The 21,268-nt window shown below is 31.4% G+C and overlaps 2 protein-coding genes across 2 annotated transcripts; one reads left to right on the top strand and one right to left on the bottom strand.

The window, feature by feature from the left end:
• Positions 1-7,289, top strand: LOC132753025 (uncharacterized). Its single transcript, XM_060743436.1, has 11 exons — positions 1-240; positions 571-611; positions 830-986; positions 2,159-2,241; positions 2,519-2,663; positions 2,997-3,166; positions 4,591-4,696; positions 5,129-5,336; positions 5,541-5,637; positions 6,212-6,485; positions 7,136-7,289. The coding sequence occupies exons 1-11, from the start codon at positions 135-137 to the stop codon at positions 7,219-7,221; spliced, it is 1,473 nt and encodes a 490-aa protein (XP_060599419.1). The 5' UTR covers positions 1-134; the 3' UTR covers positions 7,222-7,289.
• A 2,832-nt stretch (positions 7,290-10,121) lies between these two features.
• Positions 10,122-21,011, bottom strand: LOC132753017 (uncharacterized). The gene is made up of 12 exons (XM_060743430.1): positions 20,630-21,011; positions 18,879-18,928; positions 18,552-18,708; positions 18,079-18,161; positions 17,483-17,627; positions 16,678-16,844; positions 16,097-16,202; positions 15,454-15,661; positions 13,815-13,908; positions 12,675-13,194; positions 12,010-12,134; positions 10,122-10,876 (listed from the first exon to the last, which is right to left on the bottom strand). The coding sequence occupies exons 1-12, from the start codon at positions 20,730-20,732 to the stop codon at positions 10,427-10,429; spliced, it is 2,208 nt and encodes a 735-aa protein (XP_060599413.1). The 5' UTR covers positions 20,733-21,011; the 3' UTR covers positions 10,122-10,426.
• Positions 21,012-21,268: the final 257 nt, after the last annotated feature.

The raw sequence follows: 21,268 nt of genomic DNA, 5'->3' as shown, positions 1-21,268 counted from the left end.
TTTGCATTACGCTAAATTGCAAAGTAGTACGGTTCTGAGCGCGAAACAAAACGCGTTTGAACCATTGAAACGTTTGAATATTCGGGGTAAAAATCTGCTGTTGCTCATCTTTGACAAAAAAAAGGAAATTAATAATGAAACCGTCAGCGTCTGCACTTTTGATGTTATCCATGCTGTTGTCTTTAAGTTCCAACTCAATGGGGGAAATGAATGTTGGATATAAAAACTCTAATAGACAAGGCAAGACATGTGTTTAACAATTTAAAAAAAAATTAAGAAAGAATCAATCAATATGCTTGCTTTTTTTTTCAAATGAGTTATGACATAAATTAGTTTCTTATCAACTATATCAAATAATAAACTGGTAATTATGCGTTTTACTAAAATTTGTTATATGATTTTATTAATTTCTTACTGCTGTTTCAGATTTGACAAATATATTTATGATCCCTTGAGCTTAGTGTTATTTCTAGTACAGAACAATATTTTTTGATGTATTCATCGTACAAAGTACACACATGTTGATAATAATTATGCATTTCACATTTATTGATATTATCATACTTTCAGATTTGAAACATTTTCTTGGTTCTCAAGAGAGGCTATCAAAGGTAAGGCAACATAAAAATTGGATATCCTTATTATAACGAATTTTTTCTATGACTACGAAAAATAAGGGATGGGTAAAATGAATCATATTTTTGATCAAAATTGGATTCAAAATTACACTTTTTTACGATGTAAAGTTTGTTTTAAATAATAGTTTCAATCATTATTACATTTCAATTATTATATTAGGTGTTCATAGATAAAGGCATTTTTATTTCAGAGAAGTACGTCAAACATTGTTGACATTGCAATGTTTACACAAAGACCTAACCAAGTTGGAAAATATTCCATATATGTTGACAGCACAATGAGTAGACTTATGATAGAAATAAAAGCTGATAGGTCAACACCAGTTAGTTCACTTCTTAAACCGTCAGGTAAATCTTTGTTGTTTTTGCTTAGAAAGTGTATATTATTCATGAATTTTTTATGTTGAAAAACTAGAGATTGTTTAATCCTTTAGATATTGATAGGTTGTCTGAAAGAACTGTAAAAATGTATAGCAAGTCTATTATTCATGATTTTTTTATGTTGAAAAACTAGAGATTGTTTAATCCTTTAGATATTGATAGGTTGTCTGAAAGAACTGTAAAAATGTATAGCAAGTCTATTATTCATGATTTTTTTATGTTGAAAAACTAGAGATTGTTTAATCCTTTAGATATTGGGTTGTCTGATAGAACTGTAAAAATGCATAGCAGAACATGATTTCTATTTTCAATTAATTTGTATTCAAGATTTCTTAAAAATGACACAATGGATTCATGCATATTAAAATTGTGCTCACAAATATAGGGCGAAAATGGAGCGGGGAATATTAAACTGATTCACACCAAGTTTTGTAAAATAAAAGCTTCAGTCAAATAAGTCTACAAATCTAGTTGGGTAATCTGGCGGTAGATTTTCATTGGAAAGTATACGAAATGTGGATATGATAAGGTGTTTGATTAGAATACAAAACAAAACGAAATCCTTTGCACTTGGGAAATTAATAAAGTAATTTAGTATGTTCGTATGAACGTCAAAATACAGTTTCGTTTACATTTTGCTACATTTATCACACCTTTTTTCTCTTCAGCGCTTTTTAGGAGACAATTATTTCAAATGTTCTAAATCCATAATTCCAAATTAAGAGACAAAAACAACATTTCTGTGGAAAGAAAATGTAATCATTTTTGAAGCACAATGTGTCAGTAACAAATATATATGCCAAAACTGACATAGCTCAGTAATAGAAATATTTACTCTAGTTTTAAACATTGAAATCAGAACATAAATGCAATATTTTTGTTTGATCTGGTAGAGTAAAGAGAAAACTAATAACAAATGCCATTCTATACATTTTGGGAGTTTTTCAAAGTTTCTCGAAATTCTTTGGAATAGTCTAGTCTTCACTGTAATACTATCACAAGTATTGTGCTTTATGCTAATTTATTAACACAAAATACTCTGTAACAATGCTTTGAACTACAAGTAATGATGGGAAAACAATATACGAAAATGAAAATGTTATAATTATAGATGCAGCACTTTGATTTTCATTTCGTAGGTGCACTAGGTCCACATCCAAAGCTAAATGGAAATGCCCAAAATGGAACAGTAACAGCGAGGTTTGACGTCGCAATATCACAAGTAAATAAATCATTATATTATGTTAATTAGCACTGCGAAATGAAATATTGGTAGTTTTGTTTTTAGTCTGATTTATATCTTCTATCATGAAATCATTTCATATTAGCACTTTTTGCATGACACGATTATGAACGTGCTCAATCAAACGGAGTTTCCGACATCTTATGTTTTTGCCATGTATGGAGAAACCTTACTATTTCTATTTTTATCTATTGAAATGGTAACATTTAAATAAAAAATATAAACTTCTAAAAATTCGTTCGTTAATATTTTACAGGCAGACTTTGGATTGTGGAAACTAGAAAAATTAGATGCAAGTGCATGGACTGTAAAAATTCAAGGAGAAAGCACAATGGACTTCACCTACCAGTTTTTAAAAGGAAACAAAACACAAACCGCAATAAAAGGAGATCCGGTTCAAGGTTTCTAAAATTTCATTTTGTGATTATTTCTGAACTCTGAGAGTTATGAGCATCAAATTTCAACCTGCTTGTTCAATGTATAACAGTTGACAAATATTTCTTTCTGAACCACTGAAGTAATTTTCGTACAAAGAAATCATAAATAAAGTTGACTTTATACTGAACAAAGAAAGCTAGAAAATCGTACTCACGAGACTTAGATATAGAGCATGTTTCTTTTATATTAGTATTGTAACTAACCGTTGCCCATGATAAAACTTATAAAATTATTAAAAATATACTGCAACACAACGTTTTCATTTAATTTGTTCTATTTTTTGTTTTACTTATAAGGTGAAACCTATAAGACTGTGGTAAATATTGCGGAATATGGTCAAGTTAAAACAGTTGACATATTCCTTGTTTTTGTTACTGAGAAGTTTACGCCTGCAGATATGATGTTCCCAGTAGTCGCCAAAGGGAATGGGAAATATGAACTAGCCAAGCTGAAAATGCTCGACAGAGTACGTAGCTCGTTTAAATACCAATTGAAACATGATAGATTTATCTTACTGCGAAATCATTATTATTCGTTGGGAACTAATATTCGTGGTTTTCTTCGATAAGTCAATCCATGAATTAAAGATCCAACGAGATTTCATTCCGTCTGCTGTAAGATTATTTTGCATCCCATTTTTTCCATTTTGCCAGCTCACCAATTTAAGTACCGACGAAAATATTCTTTGTGATAAAACAACGACATATCATGCCCACGAAATTAAGTGAATTCACAGTGTTTGTGTAATATGCAATTCTACAACCTTCCAACAATTAAAATATGCAATAATTTTCTAGAACAGTAGTTTAAATCACATTTTGGTAAAGATATTGAAACGTACCCGGGGTCTGCTAGCCCGGACACACTTCAATATCAACACGTGGGTTCTTCTCAAACACACGTAAATGGATAAGGGAAAATAGGGACACAAGGACTAAAAGATACGGACACCTGAAATAAGATTAACACAACAATTTATTAAATATACATTTCACAAACAATGAAATTGATATATAGTATATTCTGTGGATGGCTCTGGCTTTGGCTCCTCGTCATAGGTCAGGAATATTCTTCTGTTTCGTCTAGAATAATGTATAATATAAGATGTAATGAAAGGCTTGACAAATACGGTGTCACGTCTTGCCTGTGGTCTGGTACGAATTCTATGGTAGGAATTGCCATGAAATGCTATCAGGTTGATGGGGTATCTAAAATGGTAACTACAAAATACAGTGGTGTTCTACCCTGGTATATGGGTATCACTATAAAATATGGGGTTATGGCTATGGAAACTTGGTCTTCAGTCAGGATCTATCATAAATAGAAAATAATGCAAAACTGCCAAACTAGATGATTTAATATAAAGCTTCTATATGAACTATTTCTGGCACAAAGTATTCTATACCTTTCTGGTGGCTGGAGATACATCCATATTCAATATAGTATAGGTGTGGTCTGGTGGCTATCTACCAAGGTACTGACAATTTTGGCAGATTCGGGCTGCTATTTATAGTCTGGGACGCTGGGTGGCTAGCTTGGCTAGGGTGCCTAGCTTGGCAGTATCGTCATCGTCTTCGATGACGTCACTGCCAATCTCGCGCGGGCAGAAATTTAGCCAATGCCAGCTGCCATGTTTAAATTGGCAGCGTGTGGCTAATTGAACATTAAAACGGCTACAACGTAGAAAATAAGTTATTTTAAGTAATATAACCACCGTAAATATTAAAAGGATGAAGTTATCTGTACATGTAGTGTATGTTTTGATGATTAAAAGTTGATGTCATGAAGTACAGTTAATTACTTTAGTACTTGAGTAGTTTCCGGATACGGGTTTATTTTCGGACGTAAAATGATGGGCCTGATCGTTACAATATATTGTTTTCATTACAGAAGTTCATGATAGGGATACAAGGAAAAGATAACTCGAGCAATACATTTCGACGTATAAAGTTTGTAAACCCGGTGTCTTTGTTGCTATCAGTGCCAATGCTTACAGGTTTGTATCTTACTCTTTCATTCGACTGTTACACAGTTGTTAAACTTTTTCTTCTAAATGAAAGTAGCGTTTCTTGTCAATATAGTTTTGTTGTTGTTTTTTATTATTATTACCTTGTTTTCTATACGCTGTCCTTATTTCTTACATTCACTGTTTAGTAATGTATCGTCCGGCGCTGATAAAACATAGATAATGTTTCACACATTTTATAACACGTTGACAAATATATTCCTAAATAAGTAAACCAGATTGTTCGTGGTGAACAATATAATCAAACACAGTTGAGTCTTGTTTTCACTTCTTTCCTTTTCTGAATTGATAGGAATGCATTTTATTTTTTTGCATATATTATTTACCATTGGTAATAAAAGTTGTGTAGCAATACAAATGCGCGGTTTTATCATACATTATTTTTTTTTTACATATTTTTAGATCCAGCTACTAAATTATACGAACAGACAAGATTGGACATACTGATTACTGTAACTAATATCATGCCAAAACAACAAGATGTTGATATCAGCATCACAGACACCCAGGGTTTAGCTCAGGAACCACGTACTATTTCTGCAACTATTTTACCTGGTGGGAACTATACCGCAAAGTTTGTTCTCGATGGCGGTCTTCAAGGGGTTGAAACGTAAGTTGAATAAAATGATTTTTTTGTGAATGAATGACATTAAATGATTAAGAAGTAACTGTAGACATATTATAATACAAACATCACATTGCGCTGTTACTATATTTCTTAATTTTAATTATTTCATGAGAGAAATTATGGTGTTAATCATTGATACATGTTTGTGCGTTATGTTATGATAACATAAGAGCCTCTCTTTTACAGGTCTGTAACAATTGCAGCTAAACCTTTCCTCGGCCGTGGACAAGAAAGTATGGGACCATCTATCACGAGAAATTTTACAGTAGAAAGTAATAAAACGGTACGTGCTGTTTTGAATATCATTCACAAACTAATTTGCTTAATACTTGTACTAAGGCCATACAGTCTATCAAACTTTTACATGTGAAGGAAACTTTAAGACGCCGAATCATTTCAGATAATGCACATGATGATATTCATATATGAATATATTTTCTTGTCAGTCCGGATTAATGACTTCTTTACGAATACGAGTATACATTTTAAATAAAAGAAAAAAAGAATGTTAGGAATATCATAATTATATTTTTCTTTTCCCTTTTTTATCTTAGTTTTGCTAAGAGCTAATCTTTAAGAAGAAATAATGTCACTAAAGGTTCGTATGCCAATGAGATATTACATATTGTATTCAAATGTGTTTCCTTAGAAACAATCTTTCTGTTGAATATTACAATATCGTAAGTTTAAATGGAAATAAAATTTGAGTTTACTCAAATGCGTATTGGAAAATATGGCGTGAAATGATTTATTCAAATGTCTGATTATTTTCCTCACTCACAATAAGAATACCATGATCTCTGATTGATACTAATCCAGTAACGATAGAACGACTAACATTTATTCTTATATTTCAGACATCAACTTCCAAAATCACTACTACAGTAACAACTTCCACGGTTACATCTAGGTTAACAACACTCGCAACAACAACTTCTGCTAACATCATAGCAACGAATCATGCACAAAAGTCTGACCCAGTCACGACACAGGCAGGTAGCAAAACCGTGTCCGCAAATAGAAAGGCAGTCACGATGGCACCAAATAATGAAAATAAAGAGCCCTCGTTTAGTAAGGGAGACTTGTTTGGTGTTGCCTCGATTTCTGGGGTGTCTGCTGGGGTGCTTATAGGTAATATATTTAATGCAAAGTATTATAACTTAAATTGTTTAACAAATATTTATTTTTATATGATGTTAAGTGTTTTTATGAAAACAAAATCATTAAATCTTCAGTGTTGTTATATTTTTCTGGTTCTTCGGGATCATTGATTCGAACACTTGTAAGTGGGTACCGCTCAAGCCGGTGCTAGGGGGGATTGAGGGATGTTGCACTTTTTTATTTTCCCTCATGCACAGATTCAATCAATCCGAGTCTGCAATATTCATGTAATTATGTTGCGAATCATTATCCCGATGGATCACATTTTGTCCAAATTTTCAATAGTAATCCAAAATAATAAAGATGAAAAATGCTTGCTACGTTTTTGTGGAACAGTCTTATTTAGAACTTAACATTGGATATATGGTTTACTGCTTGCTTTGAAGTAAGAAAGTAATGACAAATTTATTACGCATCAATAATATAATATCTATCATGATTATCATTAAATACCTTTCATTAGTAGTTTTAAATGTGAACGCTAGACAGACAAGAAAACAGTTATTATTTTTATTAATTCAAATAAATGTACATTTAAATTTCGTTCAATTGTATTTAATGCTAACTATTTTCTTACCTTCCCTACCTTCTTATTTGGTCTTATTATGTGTATTACGCAGGAGTAGCAGCGCTGATCACGATGCGTTTAGTGTTCCGGCAAGTGATCAACAAGAATAATGTAAAGCCGGAAACCGACGGAAAATAAAAGAATTTGGTACCGGATAATGACCTAGCAGTGACATTCTTACAGTTTTGTTTCAACATGCTTTTTTTGTTTATGATAAAGTAGCAAAAACATTAGCCAAAGTATCATTCTATTAGAAATTGCAATATTGGATAACACTGATTGACTAATACGTGTTATGCTTATTTACTTAAAACATAAATTTTGTTGTAATTAAAAGTGTATCTAAATAAATAATCGTATTCTTAGTACCACTATTCAGATTTGTCCAAATCAATATCAATGATATACAGTATGTTATGTTAGCTTTCCTCATATTTTTTTCGTTTTATCAGACTTTCATGTATCTTACATTTGTAAAAGGTATTTCAATTAAAATGTATTTTGTTATTTTCATTTTTAAAACAGTAACATTCATACGTAACTTAAAAGAATAATAATTAAGACTTGTAGTTATTATTACCAACATAATAAATTAGTAACTATGTATTTCTTCTATGTGTTTCAATAAAAGTTATCTATGAAACTTGTCCTTAAATTTTCAATCATTATTTTGTGTTTTTATGTAATAGTTTTCGTATTTTAAACCTATAAATACTATTCTAAGAGTAATTCAACTCAGACCTGAGTATCAAAATTATTTCTTAAAAACGTAATGACAAAGCTTAACCACAAAGTTATTTTTTTTAACTGTTTTTACTTTCAATCAGAGTTTAGAACAGATATTAAATTGCTTGTCATTCAAAAACGCTTATTTCATTTCTATTTCATAAAAGTGATTTTCCATCAACTCAACAAAAGATCATATACAGTATAAAAGTATATCCTTACAATAATAAATAGACATAAAAGTGAAGCTTAATGCATCAAGCTTCCTATTTGAAAATATCGATCTGTATAGAACTACCGGGTCTATTAAGTAAGAGATCAAATATAATAATATGTTTTTCAGGTGTATGTTTTTAATAAATTATGACTGAATTTAGAAAGTAACAAATCTTTATCTACCCGGTAACTTTGGAGAAAGCTAATAATAAGCAAATTGTTAACGCGAAATGTATTTTGACATATTTTAGTTATATTCCGATGAATTATGGGTGCTTGCGTGTATGTTTCAGCATTTTTTGTTGGGACACAAAATATTTTACTGTTTCGAACTATTTATAAATTTTCATTAAAATAGGACGTTCGGACGCCTTTGCAATGACAAAGCATAACATATTTGATACTGGGGCATCTTAATATTCCAGTTTTCATTAGTTGGTATGACAAAAGATCGTGATAGTTGTGAAGTTTTCCTTGTTCCCTTCTAAGCAAAACCAGATCCCGATATGTTCCATCCATTGCAAATCTTTGAGTTTCTCTTCACCAAAATTGCATGAAAAGTGTAGAAGTGCAATATTTTTGCAGTTCTTATATGACTTGGTTCAACTCAACATCTAAATACATAAAAGTTTCAGACGTTGGAAGATCGTGCGAGAGAAAAGGAGTGCTAGATATTAAAAGAAACTGTAAGGCTCTTGTATTTTTGGAGGGTTTATATGCGTTTCCAATCGGATAACGATTTTTGACACACCTCTCAGTAACCGTTATGACAACTTTCTATTACAATAAGAACTGTCAAGTAGTTGTATTGATGAAGTGGTAGCTTTTTATCCTTTCCAGTTGTAAATGTAAATGGCCGATGGTTCTATGTTGGTGGGTTTTGTTTGTGTTGCATTGTAGGACGTCGCCTTGCCTTGTTGATCTTTGCTCTCATACTTTACAATATCTAGAGTGTAAGTTTTCTTTTTGCGTGCACACCTATCCTTGTTTAAATTGTTTTATTGTAAATTACAGTAATTGTTTCTTCACAATGAAAGTTTGTCCATAAGTGTAAGAATTCTCGTGATATTTTTAAGCGCTTTATAACCATTGCGTATTAATTAAGGAAACGCAAAGACGTGTTTGTGGAGCTTCACCTTAGGTGGAAAATGTAAGAAATCAAACTATATCAATGATTCATGTTAATATCAATCATTGATGTTAATACTTTATAGTTATGCAAATAATAAGGACATCAGCTTCGGAAGGGCAAGGATGTTTAAACTAGGTTGATAGAATAAACTTTCTTATTCAAATGTGTTTAGCATTTGACTAGAATACACGGAGTTATTCAAATATATAAGTTTTCCAATTTTATTTACCCTGTTACCAAAATATTATAAGTTATTCAATTACATTAAGCCTGTAACTAAAATACACGAAGTTATCAAATTTTAATTAGCCTGTAACCAAAATACACTAAGTTATTCAATTACATTAAGCCCGTTACTAAAATACACGAAGTTATGCAATTTTATTTAGCCTGTTACTAAAATACATGAAGTTATGCAAATTTATTTAGTAAGTTACCAAAATACACGAAGTTATGCAAATTTATTTAGTAAGTTACCAAAATACACGAAGTTATGCAAATTTATTTAGTAAGTTACCAAAATACACTAAGTTATTCAAATTACTCAGCCTGTGTGTTAAATACACTATGTTATTCAAATTACTCTTGAAATATTTTACCCAATTTTATTTAGCCTGTTACTAAGATACACTACTTTTATAAATTCATTTAGCCCCTGACTAAAATGTAGCTGACGTATCACTATTGTTATTATTATCGTGCAAAAATGCGATAAAACATGGTCATCTACTAATAACTGTTCCGGTGATTATATGCTACATACGGGTTTCAAGATAGATTATGCTGATAGTATATATCTATTTTCAGAAGATGGATACTTATCCTTTTTATTGATATAAATTCGACTGTTTGTAATTTTAAAAACCCGAACCATCACAATCATGCTAAATATCAATGATAGTGTTTTGTTTGATTTTTCTAAAAATAACAATGACATGAACGTATTATTTTATTATTTGCTCTAATAAAAATGGAAACAAATTAGAAAAAAAAGTATTTTATTTTTAAATTCTTTGTGTGATTTAAGTTATCTTTCTATTTACGTGTGCCGTTTCAGTTTATCACATTTTTTTAAGCAACATGTTGAATTTATCAATTATTTGTGATGGAATACATCAGTCTGTCATATATCATTTACGGAGGTCACCGAAACAAAATTTAATAAATACTACTCATTAGTTAAATCCACGTTAATGATAATTTGTATTGTCATAAGAGTGCATTCTTATTTTTCAACATTTATATTCACGAAAGTGTTGTAAAATGTCTCTATTCTAAATGATGCTTTCGGTTTTGTGGTTTATTCTTTGCCAGATCCTTTATGTGACGAAGATATGTTTGAATCTTTGAATCTGAACCATCTGGAGATTTTGCGTTCTCATTTCTGTCACCATTTTCAGGCTTGTCTGTAGAAATCTTACTTGAAGAAATGGGAGCTTCTTTGGTAATACCAACGTGGGTTTTGCTTCCATTTTTGCTGTTTGTTGTATCGAGCGTTTCACTTGGTTGAGTAGTTGATGTTGTTGTACCAACTGAAACCGGCTTTGGAGGGGACGGCGCAGTCGTTGTAGATACTGGATTCTTCACAAATGTTGTCGCAGTAGAAACAGGAACGGGCTTTGTTGAAGCAGGGGCTGTACTTATAATTGGTGGCATTGGATGTGTAGCACTTATTGAAGAAGTCGTTGATGGAGTAGTTGGTCTTGATGAAGATTTTGTCTAAAATAAAGGTTCATATTTACGTCTAAAACAACAGATCATCATTGTTGAAAAGCTAAATATATGCAACAGTTTAATTTTGAAGGTTCAGCAAGTGCTTGCTAGTAGTATGAATGTTTTAAATTTATTGAGCACAATTTTATCAAACCAACAAGTTTTTTCATTGGCTAAGCAATGTATTAAGCTGGTCCACGCACCCAGCTGTAGGTAATGCTAAAACACACATGCCGCCGATATAATAGATATTGCAAAAGTTACCCTGAGCTGTATTTTATATAAAAGTATATTTTATTTATTTAATTACCGGTATAAGTCGTTTTAACTTGTGTTTGTTTTTCTGTTATAATCTAAATATTTTATTCATTTTAGCAGTAACACAAATTGAATCGTTCAGCTTGAAGACTTTATTAAAGTAAAAAAAATAGAAAGTGTTGGCTAGTGACTTTTTATTTTATTTCATGCTTAAAGTGCAGATCCCTCACAGCTTCATTTTCCCTGAAGTTTTATTATTAAGAGGGGACAAATTTCTTTTATATTAAGGAAAGTTTTTTTGCACAAAAATGGATACGACAGGTATTTTGACAGAAAAAAAGCTTTATTAAAACAAAATGAGCAATGTTTAACAAATATATCAAAATGAATGAGTAAAATCGATCAGGAAACAATAAATTAACCTTTAAAAAAAACAATATAAATCAACTGATAAAGAGAACGTTTAATTTGACTTCTAAGATGTCTTATTGTCTATCAACCCTTCAAATGTCTTTTAATTTAACATTTATTGAATTCATTTTAAAGGCAGAAATAACAGCCCCGCTGTTGTTTTCAGTATTACAACATAAATCAATCTCTTAATATATAACTCTGAAATATTCGACTAACAAGGAAAGAATTAGTGAAAATAACAAATTACATATTTGTAGGTTTAAGGAAATTACATTTTTTGTATGTGGAAGGCAATCACTAGTTCCTTTTAATGCACTTCCTCTGGAAAAGTATTTAAATGAGTCTTTAGAAAACAATCAAAAAGCAAGATGTTTTAAAATGAAACACGCGTTAATCAAAATCAAACAACTAATAAATGTATTAGTTGATATCGTTTACGATAAAACTGAAAATAATTAAGTCCATGCCAAGTCGTTATGCTCCGACAATGTATTGTTCTTCTTTTTCTTCTTCTCCTCGGGTGTAACTTTCCTCTTGCTTTTGTTGATGGAATGTTTGAAAACCAACCCCATCGTCACCAGCGCTGCCACTCCTAATCAGAAATATTGATAAATACTTTTACAAAATGTGAATTCATTTCAAGTGATATCTAATAATGCATCATACATCGATAATAAAAAAAAGTTTACAATTTTAATGTTAACTAACAACATTCAATCATCATGTCTTTATCTTTCCTTTATCCGATCCATTATAATTTAAACTAGAATAACCATTAGGTATTTAAACTAGAATTACCATTAGGTATAAACACTTACTCTAAAAATGAAGCAAATATCTGTATTTAAAAAAAAACACACACACACGTCTAAAATGAAGATGTTAAAAATCAAAAACCACAGAACTTCATCAAGAACACACAGGTTATTCAGAAATAATATAAGAATATAACTTAAATCTTAAAGTTAAAGCAAAATGGACGACGGGTATGGACATAAATCTTTAGTAAGACGCATTTGTTGACCAAAATCCAAACGTCTTGGTATGGTATCCAGAAATCAAATTAATATAATTAAAATAGTTTCAACGGATTAAACTTTTAAACATTGTACAGTACTAAAGCAAATCTCACCTATGAGTACTCCAGCAGACACACCAGAAGCTATTGCTGCGCCAAATACTTCCCCTTTGCTGAATGATTCGTCTTTGTTTTCACCAGATGGAGCTGCGGTTGATGCTTGTCCAGCGCCTTTTGAACTCGCGGATAATGCCGAAGCTTTCGCATTTGTTGCTGCTGATACTGTTGTTGTAGATGATCCAGATGGTGATTTTGTACCTGCTGCTGGGGCTGCATTGGTTGCGCTTGCAGCAGATACTCCAACTGGTGAAGATACAGTATTCTTCATACTTGTCGCTGCAACGGTTGCTCCAGGTTTATTTGTTGATGCAGATACGCTGGCAGAAGAAGCCGATGATGAAGGTGATGCTGTTAAAGCATTTGTCTTAGATGTACCAGCTGGTGATCCTGTTGTTTGTGTTGCTTTTGTGGACTGTGATGAGGAAGGCGTTGATGTTACTGTTGGAGAAGATGTACTTGGAGTGGTCGATGTTGTTGTTGTTGTAGAAGTAGTTGTACTTGTTGACGTTGTCGTCTGTATAGTCATTTAATTTATACATGTATATATAATTTCATAACTTTAAACTATAAAAAACTTATGCGGTAAAGCAATAATTTATGCCCTAAGTATATGTATATGCAGGGCGCTTATTTCCAAAATCCAGACATTTAAAGTGTTTCTTTTGAAAATTACTTTTGAAAAAACGAACGTGTGTGTCAAGCATTTTTGACTGTATCCGTGCATGCATAAGTTTTTTTTCGGTATGTCATTGACTAAATCACATACATATTTTGGATTACTATTGCATAACTTTTAACAATAATTCATGAAATCAAAATTAATTTTCGTTCGCATACAATGTATTTGAAGTGGACATACTTAAATATTTTGCCAGCACTGCACAAATAAAAACAAATATATGACATGTAAACACCACCATCATTATCGTGAACATTAGATATGAAAGAGAGAGTGCACTTAAAATTCTCTCTTGCAATGGCAAAATTAAGTAACAAGAATTTGGGAGCTCCAATAAAAATGGATTTGTTCTATGTAATTAAATCAAGGATAAATTGATATTTGCCGATTTAAAAGAGGCATTAGTAACATACAAAACATGCAAAATAAAGGATATTAATAAATCTATTACGTACAGTCTGATTTCGATCGACGATGAAAGTTTTCATAACTGACGGTCCATCAGTTTTTTTACCAGGAATATAAGGTTTGGCCGTTATCGTCACGTCCCTGCAAAAAAAGTATTCCTTTACATCCGCTGGTGCAGGTAATATGCCTTTATATTATTATATTGACGTTGAACATTTATTTTATCCGCATATTCACCGTGTAGTTTCCATAACACATGAATATGAATAACGCAGGAATAGTACAGCAAAACTAGCGCCGAATCTGAACATCATATGATATTAATGAGTAACGAGGTAAGTAAACGAACACGTATATTTTAAAGTAAATCAAATTGAACATTTTTTCAGAACAGTGTTTACTTTTTAAGATAAGTTTGAGAATGACAACCTGGCTACCGTGTTATAGCGCATGTAATGTTTCGTCGATATCAATTACATCGATATCAATTAGTAAAAAAGAGTATTGTCCAACAATATTGACCTGGCACTTCATTAATATTCGGAAAGGTCATATGAATAGACTTTGTTCACTCGTCAGTGTGAAGTGTGGTGTGTTGGTATAGATGTCGTCTACCGATCTGAAGGTCTCTGGTTCGAAACCTAACCAACACCAAGTTATGATTTTTTTTAATTCACTTCATGTACTTGCAAAAATTTATTTGAAATCGTTTTACTATACCTGGTTTTAGAATACCTTTTTAGTGGCGTTTTTATGCACAATTATATCTTTTTCTAATTATAGTATCTTTCAACGGTTCTATTTGTGACGTTATGCAATCGTATATGCTTAAGCGCATACACGCTATAAAGGCAGTTAATTAAAAATACTACATAAATAGTACACACAATAAAAAGGTTTTCAATAGTTTAAAGAGAATTGCAATTTCAAAATTAAAATAAAAAATAAAATCGCTGAAGTAGGATTTGAACCTACCAGTCTACGTCTAAATTCTTCAAGTGAAAACTCTTTACCAACTGCGCTAAGAGGGATTTATAATTTACACCATTTTAACAATTGGATATTTACATTCATGTCGATTTACAAGTAGATCGTAACGTTTACGGAATATACCCACTACAGGGTCAAATGCAAGAGTGCCAGGTCAATGTTGTTGGACAATATATAAAACTTTTTTTTTTTTAATTTTCTGTCTACCCGAGACATTTGCCGATCTTCTGGTATCGTATAACTTCAGATCCTTTGTTATCAAGTTGTAGGTGCTGCACATGGGGAAGGTAAGGCAAATGTTTCGTATAAACCGGATATCAAAAACAATATTGTTATATATGCAATATTGAATTAATCAATATTGTCGAAACACAAAAAAACAAGAATGAATATCAACAAGGCAATGACAACGTTCAAGGATGCAGCCCCTCGACACACCTAAGTAGGGCATCCAGAAGGCACCAAACCATTTTAGTCATATGTTCAACACATCTTTCGTTACTATTGAACACTTCCTGCGTTATTTTCACATTCCTGTGTTACGGGTATGACTCGGTGCACAACAAAGTATATTCCGAAACTAAACGTAGTATTTATGTATTGTTCGTATATATCATAAATATTAGTTTACAATTAATAAATAAATAAAACATTTGTAAAGTATCAACATATTTCTTTCTTCTATATCTTACGTACGTTGAAACTCCAAATAAACCGCCAGTGATAACAAACTTCCCGGTGTAGTTTTGACCAGGTGTTAATGCTGCAGAAATTATTGTTGGTGATTGAGCAAAGCCCTGGGTATCCTGAATTTTTACATCTATTTCTTGGTCTTTTGAAAGTTCGTTTTTTACATAAAAGATCAACTCCAGTTGAGTGTTCTCGTACAGTTTAACACTTGCATCTGTCAATGTTAGATATATATGTTTGAATTATTTCTATTAGAAAGGGAAAGTGAATAATTGCTTTAATTATATTATCTCTAGGTTATCAAATAACACAAATACATGTAGTATCACTACTTAGTTCTGGAACTAACATAGTGTTTGTGTATGCATTTGTATTCATTAGCGTCTGACTGTTCTTTATATGTAAAACATGGATAGCGATGTAATTCTTAATTCATAAATGAAGAAACCAGTTTATTGTATCAGAAAATACAGATTTTAGTACATTTAACTTGGTACATATGTTGGTAAATGTTCAGTTTTATGTATATGAATGGACTTTTATGAAAATATAACAAAGCACTTTCACCTTGTCTATACTATTGTCTTGTTCATTCGTTATTTGATTAAACATTGGTATATTTATTGCTTGAAAAAAAAATATAGCATACCATTAAACGCAGGCACTGAAAGCGATAGAGCTTTCGGTTTTATTGTTTTGATCCGACGGAAAAAATGCCCAGAGTTATCCTTCCCATTTATTCCTATCATAAAGTCCTGAAAATCAAATCTCATAAGTTTTATTCTTACAATAGAAAATCATGCTCAAAATCTGGTTTTATGTCTAAAATTGGGCGAATCGTGTTTAAAACTGGGCGATTATATTATGTATAACTAAAAAAAGAAAGGTTAAAGATCTTGGATGTTGAAATTAAGGATGTTACATAAAGTAAACTGAACATATGTACAAAATATCAGTTTCCTTCCAACACAATTTAAACGTCCAAAAATGTGTTAAATTTATAAAACAAGACGTTATCAAAAATGTATTTCTGATAACCTCTCTTTATTTATATCTTAGTGAGATTATGCTATTTATTTTATTTATATCTTAGTAAGATATGCTATTTATAACTTGTGATATTGATTATTCTTCATTTGAGCATCAGGTTCATCATATAAGACCATAAAATATTTAAAATATAGGTACTTGTTGATATTTTTCTCTACCAATATTCTAATCAGAATTTACCTTGTCAAGCATTTGCAGCTTAGCAACTTCGTATTTCCCAATTCCTTTGTCTATCGGAAACATCATATTTGCCGGTGTTAATCTCTCCATTATAAACAACTGTACAATATCAACTGAAGCAGCTTTTGTGAAGTCCGCAACAGTTAACACTGTCTTGTAGGTCTCGCCTGTCATTAAATAGAATATGATGCATTAATTTGAAAAAGTTATACAGTCAAAAAGAAAATGGAAGAAATATGTACAAGTATTTCACCTGTAAAAATGTGAGTATATTTCTTTCTGTTAAACCTGTAAGATAAAAACCTTCAAATAAAAATAGATGGTTACTCAAAATCCGACCAAACGGAAGAAATGCAGTTCAGTAAAATGAAGACAAAGGGTTTAAACAATAGCTCATTTCCATAGTAGGATGCCAGCTGACAATTCCCCTTGCAACCTCTACTCACGATCAAGCAAGTAAAAGGACTTCTAGTTCGTTCCAGTTTTCTGAATCAGGGTAGGTTTTTAAAGTATTTTGTTCACAACAGAGCTTCCATCTTAGATCGGTTGGGTGAGTATTGTGAACAAAGGGAATAACTTAGTGTTCCTAGTGGTTTGAGATCCTTTATCGCATTTATTTACAAATAAAATAATATAATATGTCTATGGTTAAGTCCAAAACTATGACAGGACACAGATGTACTGAGTACCAGTCCAACATAACTTTGTTTTGAACTGTCTTATACTTTGCTTAATTTTCGCCTTATACAAACTTCTAACATGGTTTATAAATGCTTATGATTTGAAGATGAAATATATCATTTACCTTGTATTGGATCTCCTGTAAGTGGGACTTGTATAAAACTCCCTGATAAAAACTGATATGTAAAATCCAGTGAACTTTCTCCTTGAATTTTTACATTCCAAGTGTTTGCATCAAATTTGTTTAGCTTCCATATTCCATAATCTGCCTGCATTTTTATTAAATATTAAATTACATAAGCGCTTAATACTAAAACTAAAAAAACGCTTTTCAGAAAACGTTAGAATAAACGACCATCTAAATTTCATAAGCTTTGCTGAAATTCATAACTTTTTCAACGGTTATTTATCCTTATTCACCATCAAATGAAATTCAAACAAATATCTGATTTAACTTGGAAAAATCATGTCAATTAGATACTGTAATCTTACAAGAACATACGCACAGCATCAAATGCATTGTGGAAATATCATTCATTCATTGAATAAAAATAATTGTCAATGGGATATGTGTATGAGTGTTTCCATATTTTATCATCATAGCCACTTCTTGTAATGGAGAAACAAATAGGAACATTTCACATATAAAAAAATCGTTTCAAAACTTTTAATTAAAAAACAACTTGGGTGAAATATGACAAAGCTTTCTAATTGGCTTACCGATGTTATAGCAACGTCAATTGTCGCGGTTACTGTTCCAGCACTGGCTGTTCCATTTAGTTTTGGATGAGGTCCTGGTAAACCTGCATACAATTATGTTAACTTTATCAAATGGCAAATTATTTTAAAATGTTAGCCCGAGTTTTAAGCAAGAATATGTATGTACATGTATCTTAGTTTGTATCTTACAATATCGTTAGTTTACCAAAATAAATATTGAAAAAGACATGTTCTTGACAAAGTGGTATTAGCTAACCGTCAAAAAGAAACTACCTCTCATATATTTTGCATAACTGCAAATCTTTGGAAATAAAGCAGTTTCATCCAGTGCAACATTTTATTTAAAAAAAGCTTAAGAAGCAAACTCGTTTTAATTGATTTGCCCTAGATTGTTTAAATTCGAAGTGAAGTGTCAAAAAGACTTACAAAACTGTAAAATATATTGTCACGTAAGGTATATTGTGTTTATTTACCTGAGGGTTTTGCTAGCATTATTACAGGGCTTGATCTTTCAACTTTAACTTCTATAGTAAGTTTTGTCATTGTGCTGTCAACATACACAGAATATGCTTTTCCAGGAGCTGAGCTGTCTGTGAACATGCTGATATCTACAAGGTTTGACGTGCTTCTCTGGAAGATAATTCATGCTACATAAAACTGCAACGTTACTTTTAACTAAACTGAAAATGAAACTTTTTTGTTTTCGTATTATCAGCCATGTATTTATTATACATTTATATTGAACGTTTTACTTAAAATGCTATTACGACAAATTTATTATTTATACTGTGTTTTCTTACCTTGGAAATGGTGTGCTGTGACAAACGACTGTTGAGCATTTGACCCAAACCTGAAAGTACACATCATTATATGATAAAAGGTCTCATTTTATGACAAAATCTAACATATCTTCATTTTACGGGACCAAGCTTTTAAGTTTTTATTGAAGCATCCAACATGTATGCGAATCAAAATTATCGTTAACGTATAACTCATCTTTTCTAAAAAATTTAAAAGTAATGTTTTAAATGTACTCATATTTTAACCGTGTATTAATAAATACGAACTTGAATTGGAAACGCTAGCGTTGTTAAATCAATACAGTCATATATCAGACACATCATCTAATCTACTTTTTTTCTTGGTCGCTTTTTGTGCTGTGAAACTATGACATGCTGCTGACGAGAGAATAGAACCAGAATGAGATCTTCTTTCCTAGGCGCTAGCTGAACTTGCACATTTTGTATATACCATTTTGAACGAAAAAACAAATGCCAATAACGCAAAATGACCAATGAAACACACAATTGGCTTGATAGGTGAGAAATTTAAGCAACAGGTATCATCCATGCTGTTGTTACAGAAACCCAGTACTTATAGACCTTTGACATTTTATTTAAGGTCATTCAATGAAGCCCAACTGTGACGAAAGTTTGAATCACAGTCTTTGGAGGTAACTATGTTTCATATTAGGAAACACGGTCGTGAGTATGACTTGAACATGTCATACATGGATTAGAACAAACACTTTAACAGCTGGACAACGACTCCCTTAAATAAGCATAGTATCAAGACTGGCTAAATGGTTTCTCTTAAATTAGATACTTGGTGTAAAAAATGACAATAAGGTATTTTAATTCTACTGAGTTGACCTTATTGTTTTTATTTTATCTTCATATTTAGAAGGCAATATAGAAATGTAATTGTTCGTTCAAGGACATCAAATTGTACGACAAATGTGCAACAAACGTGAAAAGAAATCCAAAAACAACCAAACGACTTAAACAAATCTTGAAACTTCACCAAGCTAACAAGTTTTACATCGGCAGTGCGTTTAGCTGGGCGTTTTTTTTTGCTTTTACTTCAAACAAACCGGTTGCCAGATATATAATTTAAGTGTCTAATCATACAAAACAAAGTCTGAAACATGTTATTCGCCCGACTTATAAGTGTTATTCAATGTTATCCATGATCGAGTGATAATCGTTTCAGGAAAAAAAATCTAAATAAGAATGGTCTGAATTACGGACTTTATTGACAGATGTTTCCGTTGATTTCGAATGAACTAAAGAGTCCAATAAAAAGTATATGTTGATTATATGTTTTACAATGAAGGCGCGTGCAAACCGTCCAATCTAAAGCAAAGTTTTTAATAAAGCATACAATATGATATTCCTATGTATATAATTCCAGCGCAAACATTTTGAATGGGATATAAAAAAAATCATTTCTTAGAGGAAACTTCCGTCCGTATTGAGTAACCCTTTTGAGTCATATATTTTAATGCTTGAAGAAATACGTAAAAATGACTTGTTAAAGTAATCTTTTCACCAAGCGTATCAAAATCGTTACAAGACAGTATCATTTCCATGGTAAAGTCACACACGAAATGTATTGATTTGGTTGTATTGAAACATGCAAAACGATAAAAAATGTAAATTTCAGAAAAACAGTATTTATGAATACATAAATCTTTACATTGCTTTTTAAAATTAATAGATAATAAAAACATCTTTTTTAATTTTAGAAAGTGAAGGAAAGAAAATGTCACCTTGTTGTAGGTCATAGCCCGGGTTCAGTTCTGCTCTGGAAGACGAAATAAAAATCAGAAGGAAAGAGCAGCATAAAATTGCTCTAAACATAGAATACTCCATTCTTATCTCCTTTTTTTTAAACTGTGTAACAATTTGTTTTTATTTATTTTCGAAATCGAAATATTTCCTGTGAGCTCAGTCCTTAACTTTTATTATTCAAATCAATGTCTACATTTTATTTTCGAAATGTCGAAATATATAGATCTTTTTTATTCAAGATCAATTCGAAAAGTATCCGATCATTTGAACAAACGCAACAATTTAAATTCCTCGAAATCTCGTAAAGCCTCGTTTTGGACGAGACACGCACAAGGGTAAAATGTCAAACTTCTCCATTTAAAAAAGTTATTTTTATCGATCATACGATTAGGTATTAGATTTTTAAAAAGTAATACTGTTTAATTTTGACATTTTCTCGCCTTGGTTTACATTTATGCCACAACATCTGCGTTCTAATGGTAATATTTCAACTGGGGTACTGTAAGGACACGAACATAACAACTGCATTAAGAAATTTAAGTAGATAAGTACTTTCGGACAAATAATCTAGATTTTTAAATGCCTTTAATTGATGACAAACAAAAGTTGAATAATTT

This window comes from Ruditapes philippinarum, unplaced genomic scaffold, assembly GCF_026571515.1.
Source record: "Ruditapes philippinarum isolate M1 unplaced genomic scaffold, ASM2657151v2 ctg689_1_1_1_1, whole genome shotgun sequence".
NCBI classification, from domain to species: Eukaryota; Metazoa; Mollusca; class Bivalvia; order Venerida; family Veneridae; genus Ruditapes; species Ruditapes philippinarum.
This window is presented reverse-complemented; position numbering and strand designations above follow the sequence as displayed.